The sequence below is a fragment of the Rattus rattus genome, chromosome 18 (genome assembly GCF_011064425.1).
Source record: "Rattus rattus isolate New Zealand chromosome 18, Rrattus_CSIRO_v1, whole genome shotgun sequence".
Taxonomy (NCBI): domain Eukaryota; kingdom Metazoa; phylum Chordata; class Mammalia; order Rodentia; family Muridae; genus Rattus; species Rattus rattus.
Window position 1 is genome coordinate 40,902,441 of NC_046171.1, and position 20,424 is coordinate 40,922,864.

General features: G+C 48.5%; 1 protein-coding gene across 1 annotated transcript in view; it reads right to left on the bottom strand.

Annotated features, from left to right (window-relative positions):
- Positions 1-1,960: 1,960 nt before the first annotated feature.
- The window catches only part of Fig4 (FIG4 phosphoinositide 5-phosphatase), a 115,016-nt gene continuing 96,552 nt past the window's right edge, over positions 1,961-20,424 (bottom strand). Inside the window, exon 23 of the mRNA XM_032888490.1 lies at positions 1,961-2,573. Coding sequence (XP_032744381.1) covers positions 2,396-2,573 — 178 coding nt within the window. The 3' untranslated portion in view covers positions 1,961-2,395. The remainder of the gene's footprint in view (positions 2,574-20,424) is intronic.

Below are 20,424 nucleotides of genomic sequence, written 5' to 3' on the forward strand. Positions count from 1 at the left end.
AATAAAAAGTTAAGAGAGGGCTGGGGATGTGGCTCAAAAGCCAAATGCTGGTCTGGCGTGTTTACAGTTTGTTCTAATTTTCTTTCTCATGTGATACTGTGACCAAAACCCTTGTGATACTGTGACCAAAACCCTTATGATGGTTAACCTTGGTTGTCAACTTGACATAGTCATAGTTAGAAGGGGGTCCCTCAGCTGAGAAGCTGCCTCCACCAGATTTGTCTGTAGGGCACTTTCATAATTGCTAATGTACGTAGGCAGAGCCCACTGTGGGCGGTGCTATCCCTAGGCAGGTGAGCGTGGTCTGTATATGGCCTCTTCCTTCCCTTTTTGTTCCAGATTTCTGCCTAAGGTTCCTTCAGCGATAGACTGTGACCTGCAAGATGAAAGAAATATTTTCTTTCCTACATTGCTTTCGGTCATGATATTTATCACAACAGAAAGCAAATTAGAACAGGCCTGAAGCATTCCAGATTGGGTCTAACCGTTGAGCTGTCTCCTTGGCCTTCCTTTGACTTTTTATTTTGGGACAAGCTCTAAGTTGAGCATGTTGACCTTGAACTTGGTGGTTCTCCTGCCTCAGCCCTGAGCGTAAATGGGACAAGAGGCCTATGCCACCAGGCCTAGCTTGTTAAACCCATTTTATAGTAAAGCAAGTGGAGTTCAGGAAGGTTACAAAGACAGTCAGGCTTCTAGATGTTCAGGGAACCTAGGATAAAGCTTCTCCTCATCATCACTGGGTGAACCTCCAGCAGCCAGATACATGATAGAAAATGGGGATGTGTGTCTGATTTATATCTGGCAGCCTCGCAGCAGCTCCAGATCATTCTGTAACTTGGGAAGAGTCGCGTGGGAACCCACCCAGTACACCAAGCTCTTATGCAGAGATGGAAACTGCACCAATACAAAGTCCCCTACCCCTTTGTCATTCTCTAATCTTACGTCATGACAGTGTCAATCAAAAATGTCTGCTAAACGGGGCTTCAAATTTAGCTGCAATGCGAAAGCTCCCGAGAACCCCAGGGTGCCAGAGTCACTTCTATACTCCTAGGGCTAGACGGTTTACCCCTCCTCTATGCTATGTATGGGAGGGAACTGAGACATACAGAATGGCTTCAAACCCTTGTGTCCAACTGTGCAAACACACAGTTGCCATGTTAGTGTCTGACAATGTAAAAATACTAACCAGACGTGCCCATCACATGCCTGAGTTCTGAGTGTCAAATATGTGTCAGGACTCTGCACCACACGGTTGTTTAGAACAACCACTAAAGAATTAGGTTTTAAAATGATGTGTGTGGGGGTGGGGTGGGGTGCGTGTGAGTCCGGTTGCCGATGGAGTCAGAAGCTGGCGTCAGGTCCCTTGGGGCTGGAGTTACAGCTGGTTGTGAGCCACCCCATGGGTGCTGGGAGCTGAGCCCAGGTTCTCTTATGCACTCTAAGCACGGCCCGTCTCTCCGGGCGCTCAGACAGCTACTTTTAATGTTTTCCTTTGTATGTAATTTTCAGTTACAGAGTTCTCAGACTAGTGGACATGGCTTTGTCTCTCCCCAGATTTCAGTTATTAATGTTTTGTCCCCTGTGCTGTTTGTCCTGAACCCTGTTTAGGATGGGACTTCGGGGAATCCTGGTCTCTTTACCATAAACTCATCAGAGTGTATTTCCCGAGGGCACAGCTTTCTGAATAAGGAGATATTTTTTCCCATCAAAATGTAAAATTAACATATAAACCAACCGGGATAAATTAAAGATGGCAAGGGTAAAGAAAAGCACATTGCTTATTCTCCCTAAGAGAAAATACGTTGGGCTATTTTGTTCCTGGGCTATTTCTAGACCTTGCCATAGCTCTTGGCTCACAGTAGATACTCGCATAAGCCTATCAGCTTCATAAAGCAAAATTTCACTTGTCATTTCATAATGTGATTTTTTTCCTAAAATAAGTCAGAGGCAGGGACAGCAACAGAGGCAGACACTTCTTTATTACCTGTAGTTAATAATCTGCATGGTTCGAAGGGGTGAAAAGTTTCAGATCTGTGATTTGGATGAATTGGTTTTTAAGGATTTCACTTCTAGTATTTTTTGTGTGTGTGTGTGTGTGTGTGTGTGTGTGTGTGTGTGTGTGTGCAAGCGTGTGCACGTACATGCATGTTCGCCTGTGCATGGGTGTACACACACAGGCACCCACTTGAGTATAGGTGTGTACAAAATACAGAAGACAACATTGGATTCTTTGTAGCTGGAGTTACCGAAGGTTGTGATCCGGGTGCTGGGAACCAGGTTCCGAGCCTTTGGACGTACGTGTCCTTTACCACTGAGCTGCATCTCCAGGTCCTGGGAATTCCTTCTCGCAGATGTCACTGAACAGAAGCTAACCCCACTGTCCTCGGGGCCGTCGTTATAAGTAGCGGTTTCTGATGTACTCCCGGTATATGGCAGTGTCCTCTTTGCCAAGGGGCTGCATGATACCTTGGCTGGCCTGGATGTGCGCCTGGAAGATCTCTGTGGACTTTCTGTCTACTCTCGGGGGCTGAACTTCATAAATGTTGTCTTGCGAGAAAGCTGAGATGGGGGTTCTGTAAAAGACGAAAGAGAGGGCTGCATTACGAGAACCACTCATTGCAACGTGGGCTCTACCGACCAAGGGCAACCTCTGCAGTTGTCACGGCCTGAAAGACCAAGGGATAAACACTGCCCAGGCAGGACAGAGGCCCCTGTCCCTTACAGATGTCAGCTCTATAGTCGTGTGCCCATCTGGGTCCCACTGGAAGCAGCTTCATGTGGTGGCTATACATAAGTTCTGTTTGTCGTCCTTGCAAACAATTTTTTTTTAAAGAATAAGTAGAACTCAATAGTGTGGGAGAGAGCAATAATTCTGGCCATGAGTTTATGGCAGTAAAATGTCTGCTTAGTGTCGTGCCTGGCCCAAGACAAGCACTCAGTAAATACAAACCACAGTTTATGTATAATTTCTTACTTGAAGCTCCACAATTCTAAAAGCCTTGACAGCCAAAAGCTATACCTGAGATAACCTGCCCACATAAAACACTCTGTTCTCAGTTCTTCCCCATTCTACAACATGTAAGAGTTAACGTGTCACACATCAGACATGGCCTCAGATCTTACTGGAGATATTAGCATGAGGTGATTATATCTTGGGGTGCTAATACCCACTTCTTAATTCTATAGCACATCTGTTTTTAAGGGAAGGAACTGTGGATCTGTGACAGACAGTTCCCTTCCTTTCTGGAGCACCCAAGAATTCTCTATTCAACGCCCCCCTCCATCCCACTCCTCCACATCCCCCCACCCCGCCCTGTGCCCTGCACCTTGAGAGCAGAACTAAGGAGCTGGCCCTGGAAATGTGGGTGTGGCAAGCAGGCCCTGAGGGCATGAGAACAGGAGAACTGACCCTGCCCCTCCTGTCAGTGGCAGCATTGGGTGGCCGAGCCTGACCAGTTTTGGAGAACCTGGCCTGGTGTTGGGGATAAGGGAGAGCTAGCACGCTGACCGGCTCAACTGCCACCCAGGCCCAGATCCAGGGCTTGAGTTGGCCAACCTCAACATCCACATCATCTGCAAACGGTTGGAACACGTGAAAGGGCCGGTCCTGCTGATCCAAAGCTGCAGGATCTCTGTGACATGGGATAATGACAGGATAACCAGGAGGAGGCCTGGAGAGGATACAATATTGATGGTGTCACAGAGGCCAGAGATCTTACCAGACCAGTGACTCATTGCACACCCATGTGTGTGTGTGTGTGTGTGTGTGTGTGTGTGTGTGTGTGGGTGTGTGTGTGTGTGTGTGTGTGTGTGTGTGTTACTGTGGGTGTGCTGCAAAGGCAAAGGGTGGATATGGGGTCCGGGGAGGTAGGTGAGACTGGGGTGCATGAAATAAAACTCACAAAGAATCAATAAAAGGTGTAAAAATTAAAAATGGATTCTAATCTATCCCTTGAGGAAGGCACTGTCTGTCTCCTTGTCAGAATGCATCATGGTGGTGTCTGACACACCCTCAACTTACAGCCGTTGGAACGCCCACTATCACTGCATCCTTAGCTGGGGCAGTCAGGCCCTCAGGAATGAGTCAACTAACAAGTCAGAGGTGGCACAGAGGATGCACGTGTGTGTGCTGCTCACGCGTGTGCTGCTCACGTGCGCGCTGCTCACGTGTGTGCTCAGAAGGTCAAGGAGAGGCGGCTGGTGAGGAGGGATGGACAAATAAAGACACGGTGAAGGGCACAGACACAGGACAGCACGCTTCGTCACGTGACCATCCTCCATCAAGGCTCTTCACACTCTGGTAACTGAGACAGCATTCCGCTGGGCTGGGAGCAGTCACAGAGGCATGGGCTATTTGCTTAGCTGGGACTCTGGAGCTAAAAGGGGACGGTGGTTAGCAGTGGACGTCAGAAGCTGCTGGAATGTTAGCATTCTCCTGGATCTGGGCAGTGTGGTAACATGAAGGAAAAAGAGAAATTGTTCAAGAGCTCTGTCTTCGTAGGATGTGCTGCACTCAGATGTGGACTTTACTCACTCCTCTAGCAAGCTGTTAAGGTAGACTGTGGAGATGGATGGCCCAGTAGTTAAACTGCTGGCTCTGCAAGCAAGAAGACCAAAGTTCAGAGTCCTAGAACTCACAGAAATGCCGGGTGGGCACGGAGGCACAGTTCCGGCTTTGGAAGGAAAGAGCTGGGGGCCCTCCCCGCAGGAGTGAGCTGGCTGGCTGACTGAATGAGTGGTAGCAGTGAGCTCTGGTTTTGATTGAGGGCTCCTGCCTCAAAGAATAAGGTTAAAGAATGATGAAGGAAGATTCCTGATCCCAACCTCAGGGGTCCACATGTATGTGTACATGTATGTGCATACACATGTGTCCCAACACATGCAAGCAGGCATATACAGAAGCTTTACATGGAAGAAAGAAAGAAAGAAAGAAAGAAAGAAAGAAAGAAAGAAAGAAAGAAAGAAAGAAAGGAAGGAAGGAAGGAAGGAAGGAAAAGAAAAATGGAAGGGAAGGAAGGGAAGGAAGGAAGGAAGAAGGCAGGCAGGCCATCCAGGTGGCTCACTAAACTTCACCTTTGTGTATGACACACCATCCTGGATGGCTGGACTTTCTAGGATATCTTAATTGAAATAAAATGATTAGTCACTCGAGAAACCAAGTCTTTTTTTCACTCAGGATAATGTGTTTCGACTCCTATTTGGCCTACAGATTATGACACACATGTACTCTGGTTTTCAAGGCGTTCTAACAATGTCACATGGTCTTAGACAGAATCCTTCCCAGAGTGAATAAACTTGAGCATAGAGTGATTCATTTAAGGTTAAAACGATAAAAGGTGGGCTGGGGAGATGGCTCGGTCAGTGAAGCCACAGGAGCACAATGGCCTGGGTTCAGAGCCTCAGGTAAAGCTGGTCGTGGCAATGTGTGACCCCAGCCTTGGGACACAGCCGGGGATCAGGGCCAGGCAGATCCCTGGAGCTAACTGGCCAGTCAGTGGGTGAGCCCCAGGAAAAGCAAGGTTCAGAGCAACTGAAGAAGACTCTTGATGCCAACCTCCGATCTTAAACAAATGTGCACACGTGTACAAACATCTCTCAATCTCTCTTTCATACGGGGGGGGGAGGGAAGAGAGAGGGGAAGAGAGAGAAGGGGGGGAAGAATGAGGGGTAAGGGAGGGACGGAAGGCAGGAGAGGAAGCAGCAGCAGCACGGAGATGAAGGAATCCTGAGACAGCCGAGTCTCATTGCGCCAGCTGGCAGGGCTGGGCTTCACAGGGCAGGCGCAGGGCTCCTGAGTGTCTGTGCTTCACACATTAGTATTGTGGGTGGCTGACATAATACACAAATCTATTCATAATTTCGCCTCAGAAGCATAAGGGAACTCTACAGTTAATCTAATTCAAGGTGAACAGTAAGGACTCTTTTGTGGCTGGTTGCATTCAGTGCCGAACTATTTTAACCAGGTCCTCATAGAAAGTGACTCCACTGGTCCTCAGAGATCACCATCAAGTCAGCTGCCACAGCACCTCTAGGACTCAGCCGTCAGCCCACGGCCTACATTAGCCTAGTGCCTGCTCCTTCTCAGAGGTCTTACACACGCATCTTTCACACCTACTTCGGAGGAGGGAAGCATGGTTTTCCACACTCTATCACTCAGATAAGCTATTTGTAAAACCGAACTGATGGGCCCTGTTCTCTCTTTGAACCTTGACCTTTGCATGGCACCCCATGTGCATGACATTCCTGGCAAGAATACAGACATCCAATGGCTGCTCAAAGATGCCATCTGGGACCTCCAACCTTACGACTAGCGGAGAAAGAGACCCTGCCGTCCCAACAGGAGGGTCAGGGCAACCACAAATGGGGCCAGGCACTTCATCCAACAACTTTGCTTTCCTATCAAGAAACAAACTGGGAGTCCGTCCATGATACATGGGAGTGCTGCCTTGAACAGTAAAACTGTGATGTTAGGATAGTTCCTGCTGCACTCCAGTCAGAAGGAAACTCACGATATCCCCAGGGCTGCTGGAATAACAGGGCACAGGGAGAAATGGATTCGCAAAGAACCGTTGTTTCCTGATCCAGACACAGGGAAGGAGTCTTCCCAGACCTCACTGTAGTTCAGTGTAGCCGGTCAGTGGCATCAGCCGAGAACCACATCATCAGAACCACAGATTCTCGGCTGCTGCATGACACCTTCTGAGTCAGGACATCTGAGGGCAAGCTAGCCGAAGAGCCCACGGGAGGCTTCTAACACCTGAGAAAGCTTGGCCAATCACGGCCACTATCGGTCACACAGATGAGAGATGGAGAACGTAAGAGCTTGTTCACATTTTTATGGTGATGGGAATCAAACCCAGGGCCCTGGACCCCTTAGGCAGATGTACTACCACTCACCATACTCTATTTAAATAGCACTTTAAAACTTTTTACTGGTTCTTACGAGTTTCACATGTGCACCCCAATGCCACTCATCTCCCGTCCCTTCATATCCGCCTTCCACCCCTGCAACCTCCCCACAAAAGAAAAACAACAACAACAAAAAAAACAAATAAAACAAAACAAAAAACATCTTGTCACTGAAGCTGTAGTGTGTGACAGTGTGTCCCACAGTATACGTTTTGTCCACACACCTCAATCACAAATGCTCATTGCAATTACTCGTTGGTCTGGCTCAAGGCCTCCGGCTTCTATCAACGTTGGATCCGAGTCCTCTCGGATATCCAGTTGTCCGGTGTCATGGAGACCCTGCAGCTTTGGATCTGCAGGACTGGCCCCTTCACACCCTCCAGCAGTTCATAGATGGGGTGAATGTTGGGTTGGGCCAACAGCAAGCCCTGGATGTGGGACTGGGTGGTAGCTGAGTGGGTCAGCCTGCCAGCTCCCCCACACCCGCACCACAGAGCCAGCTCTCCACACTGCCGGGCTGGCTCACCCAATGCTGCAATCAGCAAGGAGAAGGGCCAGCTCTCCTGCTTTCATACCCTCAGGGGTGGCTCGACCACACCCACATCACCTCAGGGTAGATGGGTGGCAGGGTCAGCTCTCCTATGCTCGCCCGGGCTCTTACCACCAGGACCAGCTCTACTGGGCCAACCAAGTGAGGGGCAGGGCCCTGCTCTCCCAAGTGCCAGAGCCAGTGAGGGGCGGGGCCAGCTCTTCCCAGCCTTTGGCCATCAACATGGTCCCAGACCATGGGGCGACTCAGAGCAGGGACGCTCACATGGCCTTTAGTTAGGAGACAGGACAGACTACTCAACAGGATGCTCACGACCCTCCACCCTGGCCTCCCAGCTCCACCTCTCTTCACAGAGCAAAAACCATCCCACTCTTTCTCCCTTCTGTCCACCACACACTTGCTCGTTGCAACGGCTCCCACTGTGGGCCGGCCACACAGCTGACTGGGATCTGGGTGTCTTCTGCTAGCACACAGGGTGTGCTGTGGCTGTGGATGGGCCTCTGGGTATCCCCTGAACACTCATATCTTGTGGTAGCAGGCTGGCCAATCTTACTATGTAGCCTAGGCTAGCCTCAGATGTCTGAATGCTGGAATCACAGGGACACATCATGCCTGACTCACTTTTTCTTGAGAAAAGATTTTATCATGCAGCTTGGGCTGCTCAACTCCTGGTCCTCCTGCCTCTGTGTCCCAAGTTTTTTAAATATGAACTTTCTTCTTTTAGAGATATATTTATCTATTTTATGTATATGAGTACACTGTTGCTGTCTTCTGACACACCAGAAGAGGGCATTGGATCCCATTACAGATGGTTGTGAGCCACCATGTGGTTGCTGGGAATTGAACTCAGGACCTCTGGGAGAGCAGTCAGTGCTCTTAACCACTGGGCCATCTCTCCAGCCCATGAATTTTCTTTTAAATGACAGAATACTACTATCCCTACACTAGAGAGCACCATTTAATGTTTAATTATAAAGACATGAGCAGGAATAATAGATTCGCCTCTGATTTTCTACTGAGGAGATTTTGTTTGTTTGTCTGTTTATTCATTTTTACTTCTCAATTGTCGTATGCATTTCTGAGGTGGGAAAGAAAAGGAAATCTATAGCCCTCAGAGGCTCCTGGAGAGAGCTGGGGTGAGGTTAAAGACCAGCCCTGGGCGGGAGTCTCTCATCACAGTGCCAGATTGAAGCAAAAACAAAACAAAACCAACAAAGCTGGCACTTAAATTCCACACACTGGAGAAACTGCCAGGCGAACCTCTTTTATAGACTCCAGCAGAGAGACCTAGCTTATTAGCGCACTGTGAAAACTAACTAACTAACTAACTAACTAAATAAATAAATAAATAAGTTGACACTTGTCTCCTGGGCATGACAGAGGAAATTCAGCTTTAAGCTCTCACAGCCTCCAAGGGAGAAGACCTATGGCCCCTCACTCAAATGCCAGTCGTATTTTTGGACATAAAATATTATAATTACATTGCAGATGCCGACAGGGTGTTCTGTATTTCCCCTAAGGAACGGCGCGGTCTCATTTAGGATAATGTATTTACCCATTCGTTTACGGGCTGCTTAGTACACATCGCTGGGTGAGCACTGATGACATTCGGCCTTAACTGCGGCTCTCACTTGCAGAAGAGAAACGCCCCAGGCAGAAATTCATTAGACACACCAGATGTCTTTAAGGGGATCCTCACTGGTGCCCTTTAGTGTTCTTTGTTCAGTGGGGGTGTTTTTAACACAGCCATTTCTGATAAAAAGAAAAAAAACCCTCCATCTTCTACTTGAATGTGGAACTAATGTTTGAGCTCTTTAGAGTTTAGTCCCTGTTAAGGTGACTTCTGACTTGCACGTATTGAATAGCCAGTAAATGTTCACTGGCCTGGGGCTGAGACATTTTCAGAATTCGGTGACATCATGAGGATTCATGGTTAGTGGTTAAACTACTACGCACAATTTGGTGGTTAAACTATTACACAACACTTTCATAATTTTAACAACCGTATGTGATTCTTTATGGTATGTCAAAATCTTACACACTCAGGGAAATGCAAATTAAAACAACTCTGAGATTCTACCTTGCACCAATCAGAAATGGTTAAGATCAAAACCTCAGGTGACAACAGATGCTGGTGAGGATGAGGAGAAAGAGGAACACTCCTCCATCGCTGGTGGGATTGCAGACTGGTACAACCACTCTGGAAATCAGTCTGGGGGGTTTTCAGAAAGTTGGAAATAGACCTACCTAAAGACCCAGAAATACCACTCTTGGGAATATACACAAATGATGCCCCACCGTGCCACAGGGGCATGTGTTCCACTATGTTCATAGCGGCCTTATCTATGATAGCCAGGAGCTGGAAACAACCAGATGTCCCTCAACTGAAGAATGGATACAGAAAATGTGGTTCATTTACACAATGGAATACTCCTCAGCTATTAAGAACAAGGACATCCTGAGTTTTGCAGGCAAATGGATGGAACTAGAAAATATCATCCTGAGTGAGGTAACTCAGACACACAAGGACATACATGGTATGTACTCAGTAATAAGTGGATATTAGCCAAAAAAAAAGTACAGAATACCCAGGATACAATCAACAGAACTCAAGAAAGTTAACAAATCAAAGGGCCTAAGTGAGGACGCTTCAATCCCACTTGGGAGGGAGAAGAAAGCAGAGGGCAGAGGGAGGGAGGGAGGGAATTGGGTGGGGGAGGGGAAGAGGAGGGGCAGGGGAAAAGTTGAACCTGGCTAGGTATCGGGGTGGGGACATGGGGGGTTGGACCAGGAGTAAAGCCCCGAGGGCCAGCAGAATGAATGAAAACAGGCAACCTCAGGATGTAGGAGGTAGGGGGACCCTCTAGAAAGTACCAGAGACCTGGGAGGTGAGAGACTCTCAGGACTCAGAGGGAGGGACCCTAGACGAAATGCCCAACAGTGGGGAGAGGGAACTTGCAGGGTTCGCCCCCAGTAGAGAGACAGGGCATCAAGTGGAGGGATGGGGCTGCCATCCCACAGTCAAAAACTCTGGCCCAGGATTGTTCCAGTCTAAAAGAGCTGCAGGGACAAAAATGGAGGAGACTGAGGGAAAGGAGGTCCAGTGACAGCCCAACTTGGGATCCAGGTCAAGGGGAGGCTCCAGTACCTGACACTTACTGATGCTATGGTGTGCTTGCAGACAGGAGCCTAGCATGGCTGTCCTCTGAGAGGCCCAACAATAGCTGACTGAGACAAACATAGATACTTAAAACCATTGGACTGAAGTAGGGGCCCCCTGTAGCTGAATTAGGAGAGGGCTGGAAGAAGTTGAGGAGGAGGGTGACCCCATAGGAAGACCAGCGGTCTCCACAAACCCTGGAGATCTCTCGGACACTGAGCCACCAACCAGGCAGCATACACCAGCTGATAGGAGGCCCCCAGCACATATACAGCGGAGGACTCCTGGTCTGGCCTCAATGAGAGAAGACACACCAAACCCTTGAGAGACTTGACGCCCAGGGAATGTGGAGGCCTGGCGGGGGTGTGGAGGGAATTGGTGGTGGTGGTGGAGACATCCTTTTGGAGACAGGGGAGGAGGAGGGGAGGGGGAAAATGACTAAACTGTAAAAAAAGATTAAATATAATAAAAAAAATTTAAAAATCTTATACACTTTCTTTGATCATATTTGATGTATTTTGGCATACATCAAACTCCATTTAGCATTTTCAGAAAATCTAGTAAGGGTTTGACTCATAAGATCCATTTCCCTTCCCAGTGCTCTGCCTGTTGTTACCAAAACTTTGTATATCTCCCACAAGGTTTATCATCATCATTAACATCATCATCATCATCATCATCATCATCATCACTATCATCATCATCATCGTTGTCATCATCATCATTGTCATCACCACCACCACCACCACCTCATCGAACGCTTCCTTGCTGACCACGTCTTAGCCAAAGGACCGAGATACTATGCTAAGGATAAGAAGGTGGTTTTGTCTCATTCTTTCTGGGAGAAAACGCTCATCAGGCCAAACTGGAATTTGTCTACTAAGACACCCAGGACACATGCGTTACAATGAAGCAGGACTCCTGCAAGCGCCTTAGTGATCTGGCTTTGTTGTGCTCTGTCTTTCTTTCACAATCTCCATCAGGAACTAAGGGCCCTTATCATCTAACTGCTGTCACTGTGACTGTGATAAACACTTCCAGCCAGACCCTTTCCCAGGCTTCGGCGTCCTCAGGGGCCTTTCGTTTGTGGATACTGTTCGCACATTTTCCACGAATATCCGTTGCTTCTCTCTGGCTCTTTCATGAAAGCGTGTGTACCTTTCCAACAAAATGCTCACACACTGCGGCCCAGCCTTCTGTCTACCAAGGTGATATAGTGAAAATGTGTTCAGTTCTTTTAAAGAATGCGCTTCTCCATCCAGCTCACATTCTGAGGGCCAGAATGTAGATACTCCATCCAAAATGCAGCTCTCCAAGTGCCCTTGTGCAATGGGGCAGCAATTAGCCACGTGACAATTTAAATTTACCCTAAATTGATTTAAATTACAGACATTTAAGGTGGTTTTCAGTATCACTTGACACTTGACAAGCGCATGACAGCCATGGGCGGCCAATGGCCACTGTGTAAGAAAGTATAGAAGTGGGTCCCGGAGTTACTGTAGACGCTGTGTGTGCTGTGCCGTTCTAGCATGCCTTTACCGTTCTGTTCCTCCTGGGACTCTCAGTTGGTACTGTCGTCTCGGGAAGCGTCATCCTCATATAAATCTGCACACAGCAGCTGCTGCCTTACACCAGTCCGCGACCGTGCTCGCCTGCTCTCCGCACTGCACGCAGCCTCCACGAGCTTAAAACCTTAGCAAGCGCAGCCGGAAGCAGGGTCTGAGCTTCGCTCCGCTGCAGCTCTCGTTCTTACAGGGTCCACACTGACCTGTCCTTGTCCAGTGGGGGCTTCTTCAAGCTCAGAGTCCTCCTAGGAGGTCCCCAACTGTTTCAAGAGCTTTCTTGCCATCTGGATCAACGAGGGGTTTCGGTTTTGTTGTATATGTACCCAACACAGGCCCAGAATCCGCAACTTCTTCTGGGAGCCCTGGTTCCTATGGGTGGGAAACTGACATTCTAAGACTAAAATGTAAGGCTAGAAATTCTCATTATCAAGTCTGTGTGTGTATGTGTGCATGTGTGACTACCTGGGTGTTTGTGTGTGTGTGTTCGTACACACCAGTGTGCATGGGTTCATGTATGTGCATGTTTGTGTGTATGCATGCATGTGTGTGCACATGTGGATATTTGTGTGATTGTATGCATATGCTTCTGTGTATGTGTATGAGCAGTACATGTATTTGTATGTATGTGTGTTTATATGAATGTGGGTGTGGTGTGTGTGTGTGTGCAGGAGTGTAGGTGTTTGTATGTGCATGTGTGGGTGTGGGTGTTCATGCACATGTGTATATTTGTGCGTGCATGCATGTATGTGTTTACATGTATTGTGAGTGAGAGGTGTGTGTGTGTATGTCTTTGTGTATGTGTGTGTGTGTGTGATGTCAAGGATGACAGAATTTATAAATTATTCATGATTTATTCAGTTTATCTCATAGTAAACAGCACAACAGCCCCAGAATAACAATGCTAACAGTATCAGCATCAGTATGACCCCTGAGAACAGATTTTAGATGTGTACGTCCTTCCTGTCTTAGCTTGTTCAGAGCTGTAGTACGTACAATAGAGCACACTATTTGACCACAGAGCTATGGCATCTTGGCCTCTCCCTTTAGCCCTTTATTTTGGATCTGTAGAGAACCATTGGAACTAATTAACGTCCTGTCGCTGTGACAAAGTAATTGGGTAACCAGGTTAAAATGAGAGGAAGGTTTACTTGGTTCACAAGGCTTCAATCCCTGGTCTGTTGGTCCATTGCCTTTGGGCTGTAGTGAGGCAGTACGCCCTGGCAGGAGTAAATGGTGGGAGCTGCTATGATGCCAAGAGGGGAAGAGAGGGGAGAGCCTCCGTATCCCCTTAGGGGTATGCTTTGGACAACCTAACTTCCCTTCGCTTGGCCCTTTCTTTATGGGCACGCCTGCCTTTCGGTAGTGCCACCAGCTCGGCCTTTGGGGTCACTTGTCGAAGCCACAGAAACGTCTCTTGTCACGTTGTCTACAGCTCCTCTCTACTATGCCCACGCAAGCAACACTCCGTGGGCTCCTACTGAGCACGAGAAGCCTTTAAAGGCTCACACCTTCTTCTTCAGAGTGTGAAACACACTACTCTTTTTATCCTGGTATGAAGTACTGTGTCCACTACAGCTCACAGCAATACTCTTTCCATAAGAAGGTTCCCCTTACGGTCGGTCACACTGCTTCTGGGGCCAGCCAATCCAGGCGACACTCTCGGGTACTTCTGCCTACTGTCAGTGTTTAACACTTAAGTCTTCTTTGTGTCTTTTTTGTTCTGAATCTAATAGGTTTGCATGTTAGCTTATTTTGAGCGGACGCATTGCACCTCCAGCGTCTTCTGAGCTCTGGCATGCACTGTTTGTCTATGGGATGTCTGTAGGCTCCGTGTCCTTTGCTCTTATAACTTTATGCAGGGTGGCCTCTGGCCCTCTCCCGATGCAGACTTTGTGAGCTCCTCAGCCCACAGATGGAGAGGAGGCTCAGGAGAGCTTCCCTAACCCCACAGGGCTCCCTTTTCTTGTTATATCAATATGTATCAAAGCATGCCCGCTTGCCCTCTGAGGCTTCCTTTGTGCTTAAATTCTTGCATCTTTTAAAATTTCTTTTTGGTTTTTGAGGAAGGGTCTCATGTAGCCCGGGCTAGCCTTGAACTTGCTATGTGGTTGAGGCTAGCCTTGAACTTGCTATGTGGTTGAGGCTAGCCTTGAACTTGCTATGTGGTTGAGGCTAGCCTTGAACTTGCTATGTGGTTGAGGCTAGCCTTGAACTTGCTATGTGGTTGAGGCTAGCCTTGAACTTGCTATGTGGTTGAGGCTAGCCTTCAAGTTGCTATGTCGCCTTGAATGCTCAATTCTCCTGCTTTCACATCCCAAGTGCAGGGCTACGGGTCATGTGCCTCTGCCTGGCTCCCTGATCTTTACAGCCAACGTCTTGCTCAGTTTCAATGCATCGACAGTTTCTCCTCAGACTGTCAGCTAGCCAGGGAGGAGCTTTGCTTTACTTGGTTTCAAGAGTTTAAGTGATCCACTCAGCTTCAATCCCCTTGAGAACTCATCAAGGACAACAGGACACATCTGGTTCTGAGTTAGTTAAACTCCTCCACTGTTAAACCATACGCATTGTTGTCCATAGGGTTCTACTGCTGTGAAGAGACGCCATGACTATGCCACCTCTTATAAGGAGACATTTAATGGGGGGCTGGCTAACGGTTCAGAGGGTTAGTCCACTGATGTCATGGTAGGAAGCATGGCGGCATGGTGCTGGAGAGGTGGCTGAGATTTCTACATCCAGATCAGCAGGCAGCAGGAAGTGAGAGAGCCACTGGGTCTGGCTTGAGCATCTGAAACCTCAAAGCCCACCCCCTGTGACATACTTCCTCCAACAAGGCCACAGCTCCTAATTGTGTCACTCCCTATGGGTCTATGGGCGCCATAGTCATGCAAACCGCCATGCTCACATCACGTGCTATGACCTCCAGTGGGTGCCTGTACTCTTAGACCCTCCTATTCTGAGCTCATCAGCTACCCCAGTGCTATGTGCAGACCCTGGCATTATCTCCACCGTCTGCCTTCCTTCTGAGACTTGCAGAATACCCTGCTGTGTAGTTCTGAGGTGAGTGCTGTCCATGGCTGATGCCATTTGGATGTGTCCTGTGTCACATAAGCAAGTAGCTTGCCGCCAGCTGATGGGCTCTGGGGAGGTGAGGGCTCTGACCCAATCTCTGGCTGATCCGCTGACACACTCGTCATACTTTGGGTGTGTTATTGGAAAGAAATAGAATGCGGGAGGCGTAGCCCAATCGGAGGAAGCTTCTGAGGGGCAGATCTTGTCCTGGGCTCTTCCCCTGATCCTTCTGCTTCCTGCCTGGTGAGAGGGGGACAATCTTGCCCCACCGCAATGCTTTGGTTTGCCACAATCCAGAAATAATGGAACCAGCCACATACATGGACTAATAATTCTGAAATCGTGATCCTCATGACCCCCAATTCGATCTTTCCTCCTTTTAAATGGTTTCCATCAGATATGTGTTACAGAAATGAAAAAGTGACAAACATCACTAGCTTTGCTACCCTACTATTTCCAAGTTTGTGTGTAGATTCAGAGATAGTTTTAAAAATTATTGTATTTGTGCTGGCAAGATGGCTCAGTGAGTAAAGGTATAGGCTGTGAAGACTGACGGCCTGAGTTTGGTCCCTAGAACCCCTGCAGTGGAAGAGGACTGACTCCCCCAAGTTGTCCTCCGACCTTCACATAAGCATAGTGGTGCATGTGTGCATGTGCACGTGCGCGCGCGCACACACACAGAGAGAGAGAGAGAGAGAGAGAGAGAGAGAGAGAGAGAGAAACAGAGAGAGAGAAACAGAGAGAGGAGAGAGACACGGAGGGGAGGGGAGGAGAGACAGAGAGACAGAGAGAGAGAGGAGAGAGAGAGAGAGAAAGAGAGAGAGAGAGAGAGAGAGAGAGAGAGAGAGAGAGAGAGAGAGAGAGAGAGAGAGAGAGAGAGGAAGGGAAGGAGAGAAGAAAAGGAGGGAAAGAGAAGAGAAAAGGAGGGAGGGAAAGAAGGAAGAAAAGGAGGGAGGGAGGGAAAGAAGGAAGGAAAGAAAGGAAGGAAGGGAAGTAGGGAGGAAGGGAGGGAGGGAGGAAGAGAAGAGAGGGAGGGAGGAGGGAGGGAGGAGAGAGAGAGAGAGAGAGAGAGAGAGAGAGAGAGAGAGAGAGAACAAATCCAATTGTATGGCTCCCAGAACCCACCAGACATTCATCTTAGAAGTATAGTTTTCCACTCATGTCCCAAATGGACAACTGGATACCAGACTTGTGCCTATGTTGCTCTGCCCGCCTCACTGATGACTGGCACTGCCATGCCCTCTCTGCTCTCTCAGAAGATCGTCAGCCTACTCCCACTTCTCCCCTGGCTGTCCTTGTTCTCCTTGGGGATGGTGGCCCACCACAGGAGTCCAGTGGTATCACCCTTCCTGATAGTGTTTATTTCCCACGCCACCATGGTGTCTGGGAGCAGACGGACAATCTTCATCAGTAGGTTACAAGGTCACACGCGGCCTGACGAGGAGAGCTGTATGTGCTCCTAGGACGTTCGACCCCAACAGGGAGCGGGCACTGGGTGGCTAGAGGAACCGACTGTGACAGAGAAGATTAGATCTTCAGTATGGACTCCTTGCAGGATACCAAGGTCATTGAAAAGAAAAAGGGAAAACAAAAACAAACTAAAAGCCAACCATACCCTGGCTGGGATCTGACTTCAAAGCATGACCGTGGTAAAGGACCATGTGACTTTGATTTGTAACTGGGTCACATGACAGAAGTGACCATGTATCTACTGGGTAGACTGAGGCAAAGGCGCTTGCATTCTTGACTTGGCCAGAGTACAGTGACTCTCTGAAGATGGGGGAGGCGGCTGGTTTCGGAGCCAGCAGCTGCTGTGACAGCTCTTCCTGACCAAGGCGACGCGCAGTCCCTCTGACAGCCTGTCATATGGTACAGGGAATGGTTCCTGGAAGTCTGCTTTGCAGTCATTTCTATTGCCCTCCTGTGATCTGGAAAACCTCAAACCCCAAACCCCAAACCCCAGACTAAGCCACTCTCTGTTCGCTCTGCCTCGAGCCATCCACGCTTTCTGTGACTGATTCCTGCCCATCAGAGCCTGTGAGTTGATAAAGCACAGCCAGCCACACCCCGCCCCAGGCCTCTTATCCCAACTGGAGCAGATGCCAGGCTGTGGGTGCCGCCCATCTTAGGCAGGCGGCGCATGTGTTTGGTCCCCGAGGAGACAGAGGGACCGTCTACTCCTGGTGCACACAAACGGCAGTGGCAATGCGTCTTACATTCAAGTCACAGCCACTGGTATTTTTGATACTCTTTTTATATTCTCCTTGAGAACTCTAAAATTAAAATGTCAGTCGTATTCTTTTTACAGAACTTCTGGTGTCAGAGAAATGAGGCACAAGGATTGTTTTCTGACCTGAATCAGGTAAAATGCTTCCAACCTAGGGTGCGGTTTGTGAGCGGCATAGCTTCCCTCCCGTTAGCCGGACGTACTGTCTACCTGGTATAAATGTGAAGGGGCTGCTCTGTCTCCGCCCTGCTCATTACGGACGCTGGGGAAGTAGCAGCGATCTTTGGCTGCGAGGGTTCTGACTAGAAGATTCAACAGCTGTTTAATGAGAAAGGGCTTGGCTTCGAGCCCTGCAGGCAACAGGGGCTGGTAGTCTTGCACACGCCTGGTCTGTTCAGAGGGGCACTTTCGACGACACAGGACAGGTGGCACTAGCATGGACAGGTGTTTTCAGAGGGTGAAGGATGTGATTGCTCCCATGTGGGGCTGGGTTCTCACTCAGGGCGACGGCCACCTCTGAGACTCAGACCATTAGGACTCGTGTCCCTTATGTCCTTGCATTTCCTGGAACAGCAGCAGGTGTGGCTTGTCGCTCCTAGAAATACAACCCAGTGTGTGCAGAAACAGCCATGTGCCTTGCCTCTCACGTGCAGGTGACAGGACCCTGCTTGTTTCCTTGACACCGATTCCAATAATCAGCAGTAGCACAGTGATTAAGATGCCAGGAGACTTCAGTGTAACCAGATCTCTGGAACCCAGGGACTGGACAAATTAAACTGTGCTGGGCAGGATGCTCCTTCAGTATTGAAACCCATTACAAAACGAGAGCGCCATGCTCCCGCTCTCCCTCACCCCTCCTTGAACGAGCTCTGAAGCCGTCCCATCGCATGCACAGACTTCCGCACAGAGGCAGTCTCCGACAGCCTGGGGTGCCAGAACCCAGTCGGCACAAGGGTACACAGTGCACTGGGGCAGCTGGAGTGAGACCGGGCACACTTAAGATGAGGAGGGCATCCTTGAGGTTAGCGATGCGGTAAAGGGAGTCACAGCCTGAATGGAAGGTAGTGGAGCCGATCCCAGATGAGGCTGATGGGAGGTTAATTACACAGGAGGGCTAACCAGGTAAGCGGTAACGGGAGTCAAATTTCCCCCTGTTGGAGAAGTCTGGAATAAATGCCGGACACTTTGTAATTAAGCATCATTACCAACCAACAGATGCAAGTGTATTTTGTTTATCTATAAAGATATTGGATATTTATATTACATAATAAAAATAATATATCATAGACACAATGTATCCCTATATATGGTTGCATATAGTACACATATCTGTGAATGTCAACATGGCATGCTATTTGAGTTGGCCTGGGATTAGTGACCCGGCAGTGGCAATTGGTACACCTAGTGCACAGATCTTGGCTTTAATATGATTTTTCCACTAAAAGGCATCAGGGACCCTTGGAGAAGTGACTGATTTCAAGGCTAGGACAGGCAAAGAACACGATGAGCTCAGAGCATCCTGTGCCAGGAATGGGGAGAGATGAGGACATGTTCAAAGGACATGGGGGCAGGCCAAAGGGACTCCGGTAAAATTGGGGACAATTCGAGTATCAAAATGAACAATGAAATTATGTCCCACTGAATATAGTAAGTCAGGATCTCATAGTGAAAAAATACACGTGACAACAAAACGGATGGTTGGATGAACAAAGGCTATGTCTATAATTTCAAAGCACCTTGCTAAGATATTCATTAATTAAAACGGTAATTCCACAGTAGTAGAGTTCAGAACATCCTACTTTAGTCAAGAAACTGAAGTCAGCATCGTGAACAGAGGCACAATTTGGACTTGTATGTCATCTGAAGCAATGAAAAGTCACATCACGTGTATAGCATTTCTGCCTGCACTCAGGATGTATCTTAGACCAACAGACATTGATGTATGTAAGACCCATATGGAACTAGTCAGGAACTTAGGAAGGGCCTAGCTCAGTTCTGGTTCAACGTCTCTCACAGAGCTGCAACCAACTCACCAGCTATGGCTGCCATCAACTGAAGACTTACCTGGCGCTGGGCATCTGATAATCTAAGCTCTTTCTTGGTTGACACGATAGCCAGATGCTTTAGGATATTCTGTGTCTGTGCATAGGGCTGTCTCCACTCTGAAAGCTTGCTTTCCCCAACAGGTGACCCAACAGATCGCTTAGAACCCAACCATTCCTCCTCTATGCACTTGGCTAATACTCTGGATTTTACATCACCTCCAAGGCCTGTTTTAGAGGCTTAGGTTACCGCCTTGAATCCCTAACAGGACATAACAGAGCCTTGAGGAAAGGTGGACTGTAGTAGGGGGTCTTGGTAAGTTGGATGAGCAGCAGGGGCTATGTAACCCCAACCCATACTCTCTGTCACCATGCTCTGCTTCGCTGATGGATCATGAACTGGAACTTTTCAGACTGTGAGTCAAAAGAAAGTTTTCTCTACAAGTTAATTGTCTTAGGTATTTTGTTATAGTGATAGAGCATTTGCCTAAGACACTCCTGACCAAAGAAACGACCGTGATACAAAGTGGTAGGGATGATGGTGGGGTGTGGATCATAGAGGTAGGGCCAATTGGAAGGCCAGGCACTGCACTTGGGTGTAATCAGAACAAACTAAACCAACAGCCAGTCTACAAAACAACTGACCATACTCTTCAAAGGGTCAAGGTCATAAAAAACAAGGGAGGGTGGTGGTGTGTTCAGAATGAAGAAGACTTTAACAACTAAATGCAGTGTAAGGGTCTAGGCTGGCCCTTCTTCTCCTAGGCAACTAGGAGCCCTGAATGGGAGAAGCAATGGACTCACACCTAAGCTCCTGGGCGCTGTCTACTGTGATCTGCACCACCCGACCTCATAGCCCTCCACTGTGGCTCCCACCACCTTCCGCTTGCTTCTCGGATGTG